We start from the raw sequence: 15,557 nt of genomic DNA, 5'->3' as shown, positions 1-15,557 counted from the left end.
CCATTAATATAGGAATAGAAAAAAAAAACGACACAAATAAGGAAGAACTGAAAAAAAAGTGGATTCAAAAGCTTTTCAGCAACCTGTCTGCACAAATTACTACTTGAAAAGGAAGGGGTTGCACTGAGTAATCGAACTCGATGGACTGTCCAAGCATCTCAGCTGGGAGCTGCTCTTTTTTCATCGGTTTTTAAAACTGAGTGTTTTGTTTTAAATATTGAATAATTCTAAAATCCTGTTAAATGCTTTAAAATAAAATGCTGTAAACTGTAGACTGGCTCTGTCTAATTACTATTGATCAAATCTCATTCCGGAAGATACACATGGATTGTTGCACTAAATAGTTGAACTGACTCTTAACAGAAGAGTTTAGTTGGAATTCAACAAAATGGCGAAGCTGTCAATCAATATAATGTTGTTCCCTAAATACAAAGGCACAACCACTGAACATATTTATGATCTCGCAAAATTCCATGTGCAATTTAGGGGAGATAAGTCGAGGGCTAAATATGTGTTAATGAACTGGAAACAGTCTGTTTTCAGCTCACTTGTTTTTATTGTTTAAATAATTTAACAATTATTGTAACCGGATATTTCACCATGCTCTTGAACTGCTCTCTGAACTTGGTCTGTGTCACCCCATAGATAAATGTATTTGTGCAGCAATTTACATTCCGCAGCATATGTCCGAATTCTCGAAGAATATATAAAGTATCAGAGTAATCTGAGGGATCTATTCCTGTAATGGTGTAATATAAGAAATCGACAACATACATGAGCCACAAAAGTATGAAGCTGCCGGATATGGTGAAGAGTAAAATCACAGACCATCTCCTGCTCTCCATCTCTGGGTCATTGCGATTACCTCCCTTGCTCAGACTCCTCAATCCCTTACGAACCCGACTGGCGACTAAAATATATCTGACGGTCAGAGCGTTGAGCAACAAAATTAAAGTGAATGGGAGCAATGGAGTTAAAACCGTATCAAACCAGTCAAATACCACCCATCCTGGATCATTAAAATAGCTTGATTTCGGATAACAGAACCAAGCTACATTGTCGAATATCTCCCCGGGTTCATATGCGAAGTTGAAGGTAACGTTTTTCATAAAGAACAGAATGCAGGTTGTTCCTATAACCACAGCCGTCGTTTTGTGGGTGCAATATTTAGTTTTCAGCTTCTGGCAACAAATTGCGACAAACCGATCAAAGGAGAAAGTGACTGTGAACCAGACAGAACAGTCTGTGGTCGCACCACGCAGGACAGCGATAACACTACACACAGGAGTGATGTCCAGGAAACATAGTGGGAAATAATGATAATTGATCTGATACAATATGACCTCAGTGAAAATGACCAGTAGATCCGACGTTGCCATGGCCAACAGGTAGCGAGTGACATTCTTGGAGAGCCCACATTTTCCCCTAGGCAGGATCACAATCGCCACTAAATTAATTGTAAGAGAGAAGGGGAAAGTGACAGGAAATTACAGATCAAACTCAATGAGCCATTCTGCAGGCCCGAGCCCAGGCAGTACATGTATGAGTTTAGGGAAATCCCAGTGTTCTCAAACAAGGTGTTGCGTTGTCAGCCGTGTTAGTGCTGGCACTCTTACGTCAGAGTCATGAAAGTGATGAGTTTCGAGTCCCACATCCAGAGAGTACAGTACCAGATCTAGGCTAGCACTAATCGTCGCATTGCTGGAGGTATGGTTTTTTTGGATAAGAAGTTATACCGCCCTCACAGGTGGGCGTTAATGACCCCACGGCAGTATCCAAAGAGTGGGATAGTCCGCCCCAGTGTTCTGGAGAATATTTATCCCTCAACCAACATCACTAAGACAGATTATCTAGTTATCGTCCCATTGCTGTTTGTGGGATCTTGCTGTGTGCAGGTTGGCTGCAATTTGTCCACATTACAACAGTGGCAACACTTCAAAAGTACTTCATTAGGTGTCGGACGTCCTCGGGTCTTGGAAGGTGTTTAAATAAATTCAAGCCTTTTTTATCCTTTCGAGGGCCATCCGCCTATTGTTTGTAGCAGGGCCACTGTACAGGGATTACGAGTAGGAAAGTGGGAGGGTTCATTCAACTCAGGCCAGAGCCAATAAGGCTCCCTAATCCATCCTTAAACCCTTTTTGGCAGCATTCCCTCAGCAATGCACTGAACTTCCAGCCTGGATTATGAGCTCAAGTGTCTGGAGTGAACCCAGGACCTTTTGATTCATCGGCGTGTGAATGAACAATAGAGATAAGGCTTACACCGAATAGGATACTTCTGGGATTGAAGAAAGTGAGGTCATACCGAACTTTTAGATAATCCAAGCCAACAGGACTGGAGGACACAAATTCAGGGGTACGAATTGACAAATTCATGCCCGACTCTAGAAAGTATATCTTTGCACAGTCAGAAAATTAATCTGAATGCAGATAGTTAAGACATAACCTTGCTCTTTGTCCCTGGATATAATTTTCAATACGTAAGCTTGCGACAGATTGAAATTAACAAAACAGGAAGACAGCTCCATCGAATTGAGAGAAGTCACTATAAACGAACATTTAAAAAGTTTATTCGAGATATGAGTTCAAAATGGATTGATCCACTCCATTTATTGCCCCAGATTCAGTTCAATTCTACAATGACAGAAACTCTCAGTAATAAATGGTCAACATAGTCAGGTGTCTCAATCCGGTTATTGACCCTCACTCAGTACAATTTTACAGTTACTGATACTCCCAGTAATACGTGGTCAGTTTCTTTTCTGAGTCAGAAGTTTGTGGATTTATTTCCCACTCCAGCGACTTGAGCAAAAATAACGGCTGACATTTCCCACACTACCGAGGGAGTGCTGCACTGTCGGAGATGCCATCTTTCGGATGAGACATTACACCGAGATCCCGTCAGACCTTTCGGGTGACCTTCCATGGCACTATTTCGAAGAAGAATGGGGGAGTTTTCCCCGGTGTCCTGGCCCATATTTAATCCTCAACCAACATCAGTAAAACAGATTATCTGGTAATTATCACATTGCTGACTGTAGGACCTTGGTGAGCTCAAATTGTCTGCCACGTTTCCTGCACGTCAAAATTAGTTCATTGGCTATAAAACGCTTTGAGACTTCCTGAGGTAATGAAAGGCGCTGCATAAATTCAACCCGTTCTTTTTTTGGTCACTGGGTTTGTGTCTTGCACTCAGTATAGTTCGACAATGACAGATGTTGCCAGCAATACATGGCAACTGGGTTTCGGTGACCACAGTGATTGATCAAGACAGAGACTGAACCTTTAACGCTGTGAATTGCTAACAGATTGAAGTTTTTCAACTGGGAATTTGGTGAGTGTGGGAATTAGGTTCAGAGGGCAAAGGAGGTGCTTAGTCAACTGGAGGAGCTCGAGCTCCGGGTTTATGAGCTTGAGTAATAGCTGGCGTCACTGCAGTGCATCCGTGAGGCTGAACTACGTGGATAGCACGTTTCTGGAGGTGGTCATCGCACAGTTTAAGAGAGTGCAGGCAGAGAGGGACTGGGTGACCGCCAGACCGACAAGGAGGACCAGGCAGGTATTGTAGGAGTCCCCTGAGTGCATCTCACTCTCTAACCAGTATTCAGTTATGAATGCTGGTGAGCGAGAGGGTTCCTCTGGGGAGTGCATCCAGACCCAAGACCTTAGCACCAAGGTCGCTTAGCTGCGTGGGGTGGCGGGAGAATGGTCAGGAGAGCAACAGTGATCGGGGATTCTGCAGTTCGGGGAGCACACAGGCTTTTCTGCTGCCGCAGACGTGAATCCAGGATGATATGTTGCCTTCTTGGTGCCACGTTCAATGATATCACTGAGCAGTTGCAGAATATTCTGGGGATGGGGGGGAGGGGTGAAGAATCAGAGGTCGTGGTCGATATTGTTCTCAACAACATAGGTATAAAGAGGGATGAGGTCCTACAGGCAGATTTTAAGGAGTTTGGAAAGAGATTAACAAGCAGGACCTCAAAGGTAGCAATCTCCGGATTACTCTCAGAATCACAAGCCGGCGAGTATAGAAATAGAAGGAAAAATCAGATGAATATGTGGCTGTAGACATGTTGCAGGAGGAGGGCTTTAGATTCCTGGGGCAGTTCTGGAGCAGGTGGGAGCTGTACAGACTGGACGGATAGCACCTCGATGGAGTTGGGACCAAAGTCCTCAAGGAGAGGCTCGCCAGTGGTATGGGCGGGGTGGGGGGGCGTGAAGATTAACCATTTTATTCGGGCGATGGACACCAGGATGTAGCATTGGAAAGGAGAAACAAGTTGCACAAATGATTGGGAGAGAAAAAAGAGCACTAGAATAAGAAATAGTCCGATATTATGTTGAATCAGACTAAGAGAGAGTTAAAGAAAGTCCACAATTTGATTGCAGTGCATGTGTGTAAACGCACGTGGCGAGGTAAACAAGGTTGGTGAGCTGCAGGCGGAAATAGCTAAATGGGAATATGATGTCGTGGCTCAAAGAAGGGCAGGATTGTGTACTAAATATTCCTGGATACAAGGTGTTCAGGAAAGATAGGGAAGAAAAGTGTCGCAGTACTGATTAAGGAGAATATTGCAGTGCTGGAGAGGTCAAGGAGAGAAAGGTTCCATTGTTCTATTGGGTGTATACCATAGGCCACCAGAATATCGAGGAGCAAATTTGCAGCGAAATTACAGAGAGGTGCAAAAGCCATACAGCAGTGATAACTGGGGACTTCAATTATCCTAATATAGACAGGGATAACAATAATAATATCAGGGGCACAGGGGGGGGGAGCAATTTTTGAAATGTGTCCAGGATTACTTTGTTATCTAGTACGTCTCCAGCTCAATGAAGAAGGAGGCATTGCTGGAATTGGTTCTAGGGAATGAGGTCGGCAGAAGCGGAGCAAGTGTCAGTGCGGGAGCATTTAGGGAGCAGCGAACATAGTATCATGAGGTTTAGAATAGCTATGGAAAAGGACATTGACCACTTTAAAGTAAAGATACTCAAATGGAGGAGGTCTAATTTCAGTGGAATGAAAGAGATCTAGCCCGGGTAAATTGGAATCAAAGATTGGCGGGCAAAACTGTAATTGAACAGTGGGCGGCCTTTAAGGAGGAAATGTTTCCGTTACAGTCTTGGCACATTCCGACGAGGCAGAAAGGTAGGGCAACTAAAGCCAGAGCTCTCTGGATGAAAAAAAGAGATAGTGAGTAAGATGAAACGGAAAAAAGGGGCGTATGACAGATGTCAGGTTTATGATACAAGTGAAAACAAGGCTGAATATTGAAAGTTCAGAGGAGAAGTGAAAAAGGAAATAAGAGGGACAAAGAGAGAGTATGAAAATAGACTGGTGACCAACATAAAAGGGAATTCTAAAGACTTCTACAGATTCGTAAACAGTAATCGGGTAGTAAGAGGGTTGAGGCCGATTCGGGAACATAAAGGAGATCTACTCATGGAGGCACAGGGGATGGCTGAAGATTTAAATGAGTAATTTGCATCTGTCTTTAAAAATGAAACAGATGCTGCTGCAGTCTGAGTAAAGGAAGATATAGTTGAGATACTGGATGGGCTAAAAATTGATAAAGAAGAGGGACTTGAAAGGCTGGCAGTAATTAAAGTAGATAAGTCATCCACTCCGGGTGGGATGCATCCGAAGTTGATGAGGGCAATAAGGGTGAGAATTGAAGAGTCACTGGCCATAATTTTCCAAAAAAAATAAAATAAGGGATGGTGCCAGAGGACTGGAGAATTGCAAATATTGCACCCATGTTCAAAAAAGGGTGTAAGTCTAAATCCAGCAACTATAGGCCAGTCAAGTCAACCTCAGTGATGGGAAACCTTTTCGAAACGATAATTCGGGAGAGAATTAACAGCGACTTGGACGAGGGTACATTGATCAGAGAAAGCTAGCACGGATTTGTTAAAGGCAAATAATGTTTAACTAACCTGTTAGAGTTTTTTAATGAGGTAACAGAGAGGGTAGATGAGGACAATGCGGTTGATGTGGTGTATATGGAGTTTCAAAAGGCGTTTGATTCAGTGTCGCACAAGATTGCAACGTTGATACAGAATTGGCAAAGGAACAGGAAGCAGAGAATACCGGTGAACGGTTGTTTTTCGGACTGGAGGGATGTGTACAGTGGTGTTCCCCAGGGGTCGGTGCTGGGACCACTGCTTTTCTTGATATATATTAATGACTTGGAGGACTTGGGTGCAGAGGGCACAATTTCCTAATTTGCAAATGACACAAAACTTGGAAGAGTAGTGAACTGTGAGGAGGATAGTGTTAGGCTTCAAGAGGACATAGACAGGCTGGTGGCATTGATAGACATGTGGCAGATGAAATTTAAGCCATAAAAATGCGAACTGATTCATTTCCGTAGGAAGAACGAGAAGAGGCAATGTAAACTGGAGGGCACAACTCTAAAAGGGATACTGGAACAGAGAGATCTGACGATATATGTGCACAAATCGTTGAAGGTTGCAGGGCAGGTTAAGAAAGTTGTTAAAAAGCATACGGGATGCTGGACTTTATAAATGGAGGCATAGAGTACAAAAGTATAGAAGTCATGATAAACATTTAGAAAACACTAGTTCCGCCACAACTGGTGTGTTGCGCCCAGTTCTGGGCATTGCACTTCAGGAAAGAAGTGAGGGCCTTATAGAGGCTGCAGAAGAGATTTAGTGGAATGATTCCAGAGATGAGAGACTTTAGTTACGTGGCTAGACTGGAGAAGCTGGGGTTGTTCACCTTCGAACAGAGACGGGTGCGAGGAGAATCGATAGAGGTATTCAAAATCATGAAGGATCTAGACAGAACAGATAGAGAGAAATTGTTCCCATTGGTGAAAGTGTCATGAACCAGTGGACATAGATTTAAGGTGATCAGCAAAAGAATCAAAGGAGACATGAGGAAAAACTTTCTTACGCAGCGAGTGGTTAGGACCTGGAATGCACTGCCGGAGGGGGTGGTGGAGGCAGATTCAAATATGGCCTTCAAAGGGGAAGTGGATAAATACTTGATAGGAAAAAAATGCAGGGCTACGGGGATAGGGCGGAAGTGTGGGACCAGCTGGATTGCTCTTGCATCGAGCCAGCGCAGACTCGGTGGGCCGAGTGTTCTCTTTCCGTGCTGTAACCTTTCAATAATTCTATGGTTTGACAATTGTGAGGCTGAGAATACAAGTGAGAACCACGCTGAATATACAAAGTTCAGTGGGCATGTGAAAAGGGAAATAAGAGGGGCAAAGAGAGAGTATGAGAATAGACTGGTGGCCAACATAAGAGGGAATCCAGAGGCTTCAATATGCATGTAAACAGCAAACTGGAAGTAAGAGGAGGAGTAGGGCCTATTAGAGACCAAAAAGGAGATGTACTCATCGAGGCATAGTGCATGGCAGAGGTATTAAATGAGTACTTTGCATCTGTCTTTACAGAAGAAGATGCTGCCAAAGGCTCGGTAAAGGGATATTTAGTTGAGATACTGGATGGATTAAAAATTGGTAGAAAGAAGTACAAGAAAGGCGAGCGGTCCTTAAGGTCGATCAGTCACCCGGTCCGGATGGGTGCATCGCTGATTGCCGAGGGAAGTAATGGTGAAAATTGCGGAAGTTTAGGCCATAATCTACCAAACATCCCTAGAGACGGAGGTGGTGCCAGACGACTGGAGAACTGAATTTTTTACACCCTGTTCAAAAAAGGTTGTGAAGATAAACCCAGCAACTATAGGCCAGTCAGTTTAACCTCGGTGGTGGGGAAACATTTAGAAACAATAATCCGGGACAAAATTAACAGTCATTTGGAGTAGCGGGGATTGATAAGGTAAAGCCAGCACGGATTTGTTAAAGGCAAATCTTTTTCAACGAACTTGATCAAGTTTTATGACGAGGTAACGGAGAGTGTAGATGAGGGCAATGCCACTGATGGAGTGTATATGGAATTTCAAAAGGCGTTTGATAAAGTTCTGCATAATAGGCTTATCATCAAGATTCAAGCCCATAGAATACATGGGTCAGTAGCTGCATGGATAGAGAATTAGCGAAGTAATAGGACGCAGAGAGTACTGGTGAACGGCTGTTATTCGGACTGGAGGGAGGTGAACAGTGATGTTCCCCAGGGGTCGGTGCTGGGACCACTACTTTTCTTGATCTATATTAATGACATGGAGGACTTGGGTGGACAGGGCATAATTTCCTAATTTGCAAATGAAACAAAACCTGGAAGTGTATTGAACAGTGAGGAGGATAACGATAGACTTCAAGAGGACATAGACAGGTTGGTGGCATGGGCCCACCCGTGGAAGATGAAATTTAATGCAGAAAAATGCGAAGTGATACATTTTGATAGGAAGAATGAGGATATTCAATAAAACCGAAAGGGAACAACTATAACAGTGGTGCCGAAACAGTGAGACCTGAGGGTATAAGTGCATAAATCGTTGAAGGTAGCAGGGCAGCTTGAGAAAGCAATTAAGAAAAATCGTACGGGATCCTAGGCTTTGTAAATGGAGGCGAAGAGTACAAAAGCAAGGAGGACATGATGAACCTTTACAAAACTCTGGTTCGGCCACAACTGGTGCATTGTGTCCAGTTCTGGGCACCGCACTTTAGGAAAGAAGTGAAGGCCTGAGAAAAGGTGCAGAAGAAATTTAATAGAATGATTCCAGGGAGGAGGGACTTTAGACCCTGGATAGACTGGAGAAGCTGGGGTTGTTCTCCTTGAAACAGAGACGATTGATACGAGATTTGATAGTCGTATTCAAAATCATGAAGGGTCTAGACAGAATAGATAGAGAGAACTGTTCTCATTCGAGGAAGGGTCAATAACCAGAGGACGTGGATTTCAGGTGACTGGCAAAAGAAACAAAATTGACATGGGGACAAACTTTTTTACACATCCAGTGGTTCGGATCTGGAATGCACTCTCCGAGATGGTGGTGAAGGCAGTTTCAATCATGGCCTTCAAAGGGAAATGGATAAGTAATTGAAAGCAAAAAGAAATGCAGGACTACGGGGATAGGGCGTGGGAGTGGGACCAGCTGGATTGCTTTTGCACTGAGCTGGCATGGATTTATGGGCCGAATGGCCTGCTTCCGTGCTGTCAGCTTTCTGTGGTTCTATGAATACACGTGATTTTTACCAAGGGACCATAAACTAATCTTTCAATTAAAAAATAAATAAATGTTAAATAAAAAATGCATAAAATTAAAAATTATTAATTAATCAATGACTATTTTGAAATTAAGCTAAATTCATTTACTAAATATAATCTAGATCTCAAGTGACTCTATTGGTCGTAAAAATAAACGACTGATTAAATAAATAAAAAACTCTATATTGCATTACAGGCTTTGTGTCGGCATTGTTATATGTGGGAGCTTGTGGACAGTGAGACTATCCCGGATTGCCACATCTGCAGTAAATGTCTCTGCCTTGAGACACTCCGGCTCAGAGCCTTTGAACTGGACTCTGAGGTAAAGATACTTTGTCACATAAGTGAGGGGGATGCAGGGGAGGAGGACACGCAGAAACTGATCCTATCCAACAGGTGCGAGGCACTTGATATCTGTGAGAATAAGGATGAAGGCCACAGGGACGACGCCCAGGCTGACCATGGAGCAATTGACCCTCCAAGCGGGGTTGGAGAGGCTCAGAATAGAAAGGTTCTAGTCATCGGGGGTTCAATAATCGGGGGCTAGATATTCGCAATTAAGACTACAGGGGGCTGTGTTGCCTACTTGGTGAAAAGGTAAAGGATATCTCGGAGCAACTGGAGAGCAACTTAGAAAGGGAAGGAGAGGGTCCAGTTTTCTTGGTCCACGTCAGCACCAATGACATAAGGAATAACAAGGAGGATTTCGTGCTAGGAGAATATCAGACGCCAGGAACTAAATTAAAAAGGAGAACCTCACGGTTGTAATCTTAGGTTCACTATCCAAGCCACGTGCTAATTGGCATAGCGATAGGTAGATCAACCAGGTTAATGCGTAGCTGAAAGGCTGATGTCGGAGGGAAAGGGTTCCATTTCATGGGAAACTGACACCAGTGTTTGGAGAGGAAGGAGCTGTACCTTTGGAACGGGATCCATTTGAACCGGAATGGGACCAGTGTCCGAGTGGAATGGATAAATAGAGCGGTGGATAAGGCTTTGAACTAGCAAGATTGGGGGGAGGGATCTGGTAGCATAACACAGCCTAAGGATAACTGAAGCAGGAGATGAGTGTAATGGTCAGACCAGTGTTGGAATAAAGGTAACATAAACGGTCAAGTAACAAATACAATCAGAAAACAGAAATATAAAAAGACTGTTCATAATAAAGTAAAAGGAACAACTATTAACAATGAATTAAACTGCCTGGAGAGCACTGCAAACAGCGTCAAAAATAAAACTGGGAAACTGTAGGCAATAATCCATAGTAAGGATCCGGATGTAATAAATGAAACATGGCTAAATAAAGAGCAGGACTGGCAACTAAATATTGCAGGCTATAACATAACCAGAAAGAATAAGTGAGGGAAGAAGATGATGGGAGGTGGAGGGAGCTGTAACAGCTGTACCAATTAGGGATGACATAATTGCAAGGGAAAAACGGACATAACGAACAGAAGGACAGAAACAGAATCCGTCTGGATTGAATTAAAGATAAACATTTACATACAGCTAGATTTATACATAAATAGCAAACGCGTTGTCAAAGGAAGTGTGGGACCTGTTATGGACAGAAAAGATCTTCTTCTGGAGGCGGAGGGAATTGCTGAGGTTCTAAATGAATACTTTGCATCGAACTTGTAGCAGTAAAGGAGGAGATAGTATCGATATTGGACAGGATAGAAATGGATAAAGAGGATGTACTTAAAAGATTGGCAGTACTCAAAGTAGCAAAGTCACCCGGTCCAAATGGGATGCATCGTAGTTTACTGAGGGAAGTAAGGGTGGAAATTGCGAAAGCTCTGGACACAATCTTCCACTCCTCCTTAGATATGGGATGGTGCCGGAGGACTGGAGGATTGCAAAATGTTACACCCCTGTTCAAATAAAGGGGAGAGGGATAAACCCGGCAATTACAGGCCAGTCACCCGAACGTCAGTGGTGGGGAAACGTTTAGAGACAATAATCCGGGACAAAATTAATTGGTACTTGGAAAGTATGGGCTAATAAATGAAAGTCTGCATGGATTTGTTAAAGAAAAATCGTGTTTGACTAGCTTGATTGAGTTCGTTGATGAAGTAATGGAGAGGGTTGATGAGGGTAGTGTGGTTGATGTTGTGTATATGGACTTGAAAAAGACAAGTGATGAAGTTCTTCATAATAGAGTTGTTGGCAAAAATGAAGCCAATGAAATTAATGGGACAGTGTCAGCGTGCAAACCAAACTGGCTGAGGGACATATATATTAATGAACTGGACTTGGGTGGAGAAGGCATTATTTCAGAGTTTGCAGATGAGACGAAACTCAGAAATGTACTAGATAATGTGGAGGATAGTAACATACTTCAGGACGACATAGACAGACTGGTGAAATGGGCAGAGACATGGCAGATGAAATTTTACGCAGAGAAGTGTGAAGTGATGCATTTTGGTAGGAAGAATGAGGACAGACATTATAAACTAAATGGTACAATTTTAAAAGGGGTGGAGGAACAGAGAGACCTGGGCGTGCACTCAGACAAATCTTTGAAGGTGGCAGGACAAGTGGAGAAGGCTGTTAAAAAGCAAATGTGATCCTGGGTTTTATTAATACGGGCGAAGATTACAAAAACTAGGAAGTTATGCTAAACCTTTATAAAACAATGGTTAGGACCCAGCTAGAGTGTTGTGTTAAATTCTGGGCACCAAACTTTAGGAAGGATGTCAAGGCCTTAGAGAGGATGCAGAAGACATTTACGAGAATGGTGCCAGGGATGAGAGACATGATTTATGTGGAGACACTGGAGAAGCTGTGCTTGTTCGATATGGAACATAGAAGGTTAAGAGGAGATTTGAAAGAGCTGTTCAAAATCATGATCGGTTTCGACAGAGTAAGTAAGGAGAAATTGTTTTCAGTGGCAGAAGGGTCGGTAACCAAAGGACACAGATATACGGTGATGCGCAAAAGAGCCAGAGGCGACATAAGGAAACATTTATTTAACGCAGCGAATGTAATGATCTGGAATGCACTGCTTGACAGTGCGGTGGAAGCAGATTCAATGGTAACTTTCAAAGGGATTTATCTAAATACTTGAAGGGATAAAATACAGGTGTATGGGGAAAGAGTAGGGGACTGGGGCTCTTTGGATAGTTCTTTCAAAGAGCTGGCACAGTTATTTTGCGCCAAATCGCCTCAGACTTAAAAGAAACATTTCTACTAAGCTGAATTCTCCTTGGCTGCAGTAATGGCGGGGCGGGGGGGGGGGGGGTGCGGAGGGGGGTGGAATGTTCGTGACCCACACTCAGTACAATTCTTCAATGACTGATATACTCCAAGTAATACAGAGAACTATAGAATCATAGAATTGTTAAAGCACAGAAGGAGTTAATTCGGCCCATCGAGACCGTGCCCACTCTTTGTAAGAGCAATCCAGTTCGTTCCGTTCCCCAGCTTTTTCCCGGAAGAGCTGCAAAAATTTACTTACAAGCATTTATCCAATTTCTTTTTTGAATGCCACGATTGAATCTGCTTCCACAAGGCAGCGCCTTCCAGATCATAATCACTCGCTGCATAAAAAAAAACTTTCCCTGACGTTGTCTTTAGTTCTTTTGCCAATCACCTTAAATCTGTGCCCTCTGAATATCGACTCTTCCGCCGATGGGAATAGTTTCCCTTTATTTACTTTATCTGAACCTTTCATGATTTTGAACACTTCTATCAAACTTCTCCACTCCAGTCTATCCACACAACTGACGTCTCTCATCCCTGGAACCATTCGAGTAAATCTTGTCCTCACCGGCTCTGAGGCATTCACATCCTTCCTAAAGTGCGGTGCCTAGAATTGAACACAATACTCCAGTTGTGGCCGAAACAGTGTTTTATAAAGGTTCAACTTAACTTCCTTGCTTTCGTGCTCTGTGCCTCTATTTATAAAGCCCGGGATCCCGTATCCTTTTTAGTCGCTTTCTGAACTAATTCTGCCACCTTCAAAGATTTGTGCACATACTATCCCAGTTTTCTCTTTTCCTGCACCTCCTTTACAATTGTACCATTGAGTTCCTGTGGCCTCCCCTCGTTCTTCCTTCCAAAATGTATCACTTCGCACTTCTCTGCATTAAATTTCATCTCCCATGTGTCCGCACATTCCACCAGCCTGTCTATGTCCTCCTCAACTCTATCACTATCCTCCTCAACATTTAGTACACTTCCAAGTTTTGTGTCATCCGCAAATTTGGAAATTGTGCCCTGTATTCAAGAAAGACCAACTCATTAATATATATCAAAAAAGCAGCGGTTCTAGTACTGACCGCTGGGGAACATCACTCTCCACCTCCCTCCTGTCCGAAAAACAATCGTTCACCAAAACTCTCTCTTCCCTGCCACTTAGCCAGTTTCGTATCCATGCTGCCACTGCCCCTTTTAGTCCATGGTCTTCAATATTGCTGACAAGCCTATTATGGGGCACTTTATCAAAAGCCTTTTGAAAGTCCATATACGCAACATCAACCGCATTGCTCTCATCAACTGTCTGTTACTTCATTAAAAAAACTCAATCATGTTTGTTAAACGTGATTTGCCTTTAACAAATCAGTGCTGTCTTTCCTTTATTGATCCCTTTGTCTCTGTTGTCAGATGTGCCACTCCGGTCACAACCCACAGTCAGTACAATTCTACATTGACAGATAATTCTAGTAGTACCTGGTTTCTGTTGTCAGGCCTATCACTCCACTGAGTGACCTACACTCGAAACAATTCTACAATGATAAATACTTCCTGTAATGCACGGACACTGCTGCCAGGTGTTCTTCTCCGGTTAATGAACCACATTCAGTACAATTCTACATTGACACCTACTCCCAGCGATACGTGGCCTCGGGAGTCAGGTGATCGACTGTGGCTAATCACCACATTCAGTATAATTCCACAGTGACAGATATTCCCAGTAATCCATGAACACTGGGGTCAGGTGTTCCAATCCAGCTAGTGACCCACACTCTGTACAATTCTACAATGATAGTAATTCCCAGTAATATATGACCACTGGGATGAGGTTTTGTACTCCAGATAGTGATCCACACTCGGTACAATTCTACAGTGAAATACATTCCCAGTAATACATGACCACTGGGATGAGGTGTTATACTCCAGATAGTGATCCACACTCGGTACAATTCAACAGTGAAAGACATTCACAGTAATACATAACCACTGGGATGAGGTGTTATACTCTGGTTAGGGAAGCACACATGATAACATTATGCAATGACAGATCCTTCCAGTAATACATGGACAATGGATTTAGCTGTTCCGCTCCGGTTGATGACCTGCACTCAGTGCAGTTCTGCAGAGACAGATACAGTGGCGGAAGCGTCGATAACCAGAGGACACAGATTTAAAGTGATCGGCAAAAGAGCCGGGGAACACAAGAGGAAACATTTTTTTAATGCAGCGAGTTGCAATGATTTGAAATGCATTACCTCAAATGGTGGTAGAAGCAGATTGAATCTTAACATTCAAAAGGGAATTCGATAAAAAACTAGAAGGGAAAAATACAGGGACAATGGGAAAGAGCAGGGTAATGGGGTTTATTAGATTTTTTCTTTAAAAAAGCAGGCAGTGTCCTCCTTCTGTGCTGTCGCTGTCCTATGATTCTACGATTCTTTGAAAGAGCCGGCAGAGGCACGATGGGCCGAACGGCCTCCTCCTGTAACTACGTGGATATTATGATACTCCCAGTAAAAATGACCGGTGGAGTGAGGTGTTGCACTCCGATGAATGAACCACATTCATTATAATTCCACACTGACAGATACTCCCAGTTTGAAATACAACCGGACCGTTGTTAGCACTGAATGCAGGAGCAAGATTCCACAAGCTTCCGCTAAAGGTAATAATTTTATAACTTAACTTGGCCATGAGACTAAAACTGAAATATAGATTTAGATAAGACAAGGATCCTGAACTTTCATTCTTGATTGAAATTATCTCACTGATCCGTTGACGGTATAACTTTCACAACTCGATCAAGATATAACATTATCCGTCAAAGGGCAAAACCAGAAAGCAGCTCACACATGGTTTTACACAACTTAAATGGTTACAGTCACTTACCAGGAACACCAATGACGGCAAGGATAAGGTAGAATATTTTCTCGAAACTGTAATATGTCGCAAGCATTTTCTATGTTAAGCAAATTGTCACTTCGTGCTGCAGACAATCTCTCTGAATGCAAGTCTGAGGTGATACACAGCCTTTAATTTATAGCTGTGGGATCTCCATGTAAACATTGAGAATGCGACATCGTTCAAATTAGTTTTGTATGTTTGAACAAGCAGATTACGACATTCAGTCTCTATTGTGATAGAATATATTTGGTGCTGAGATTGCATTTGAAAACCCCAAGGACTGGACAATTCGAATATCATTAATTAACGAATGA

At 42.9% G+C, this 15,557-nt stretch overlaps 1 protein-coding gene across 1 annotated transcript; it reads right to left on the bottom strand.

The window, feature by feature from the left end:
• Positions 1-554: 554 nt before the first annotated feature.
• LOC137306108 (probable G-protein coupled receptor 139) lies at positions 555-15,295 on the bottom strand. The gene is made up of 3 exons (XM_067975171.1): positions 15,225-15,295; positions 2,481-2,485; positions 555-1,447 (listed from the first exon to the last, which is right to left on the bottom strand). The coding sequence occupies exons 1-3, from the start codon at positions 15,293-15,295 to the stop codon at positions 555-557; spliced, it is 969 nt and encodes a 322-aa protein (XP_067831272.1).
• Between the last annotated feature and the right edge of the window lie 262 nt (positions 15,296-15,557).

The sequence above is a fragment of the Heptranchias perlo genome, chromosome 42, assembly GCF_035084215.1.
Source record: "Heptranchias perlo isolate sHepPer1 chromosome 42, sHepPer1.hap1, whole genome shotgun sequence".
NCBI classification, from domain to species: domain Eukaryota; kingdom Metazoa; phylum Chordata; class Chondrichthyes; order Hexanchiformes; family Hexanchidae; genus Heptranchias; species Heptranchias perlo.
This window is presented reverse-complemented; position numbering and strand designations above follow the sequence as displayed.

What these genes read in the sequence shown, in the direction of transcription:
- LOC137306108 (XM_067975171.1), bottom strand. Translation starts at nt 15,295, where the DNA reads ATGCTTGCGACATATTACAGTTTCGAGAAAATATTCTACCTTATCCTT.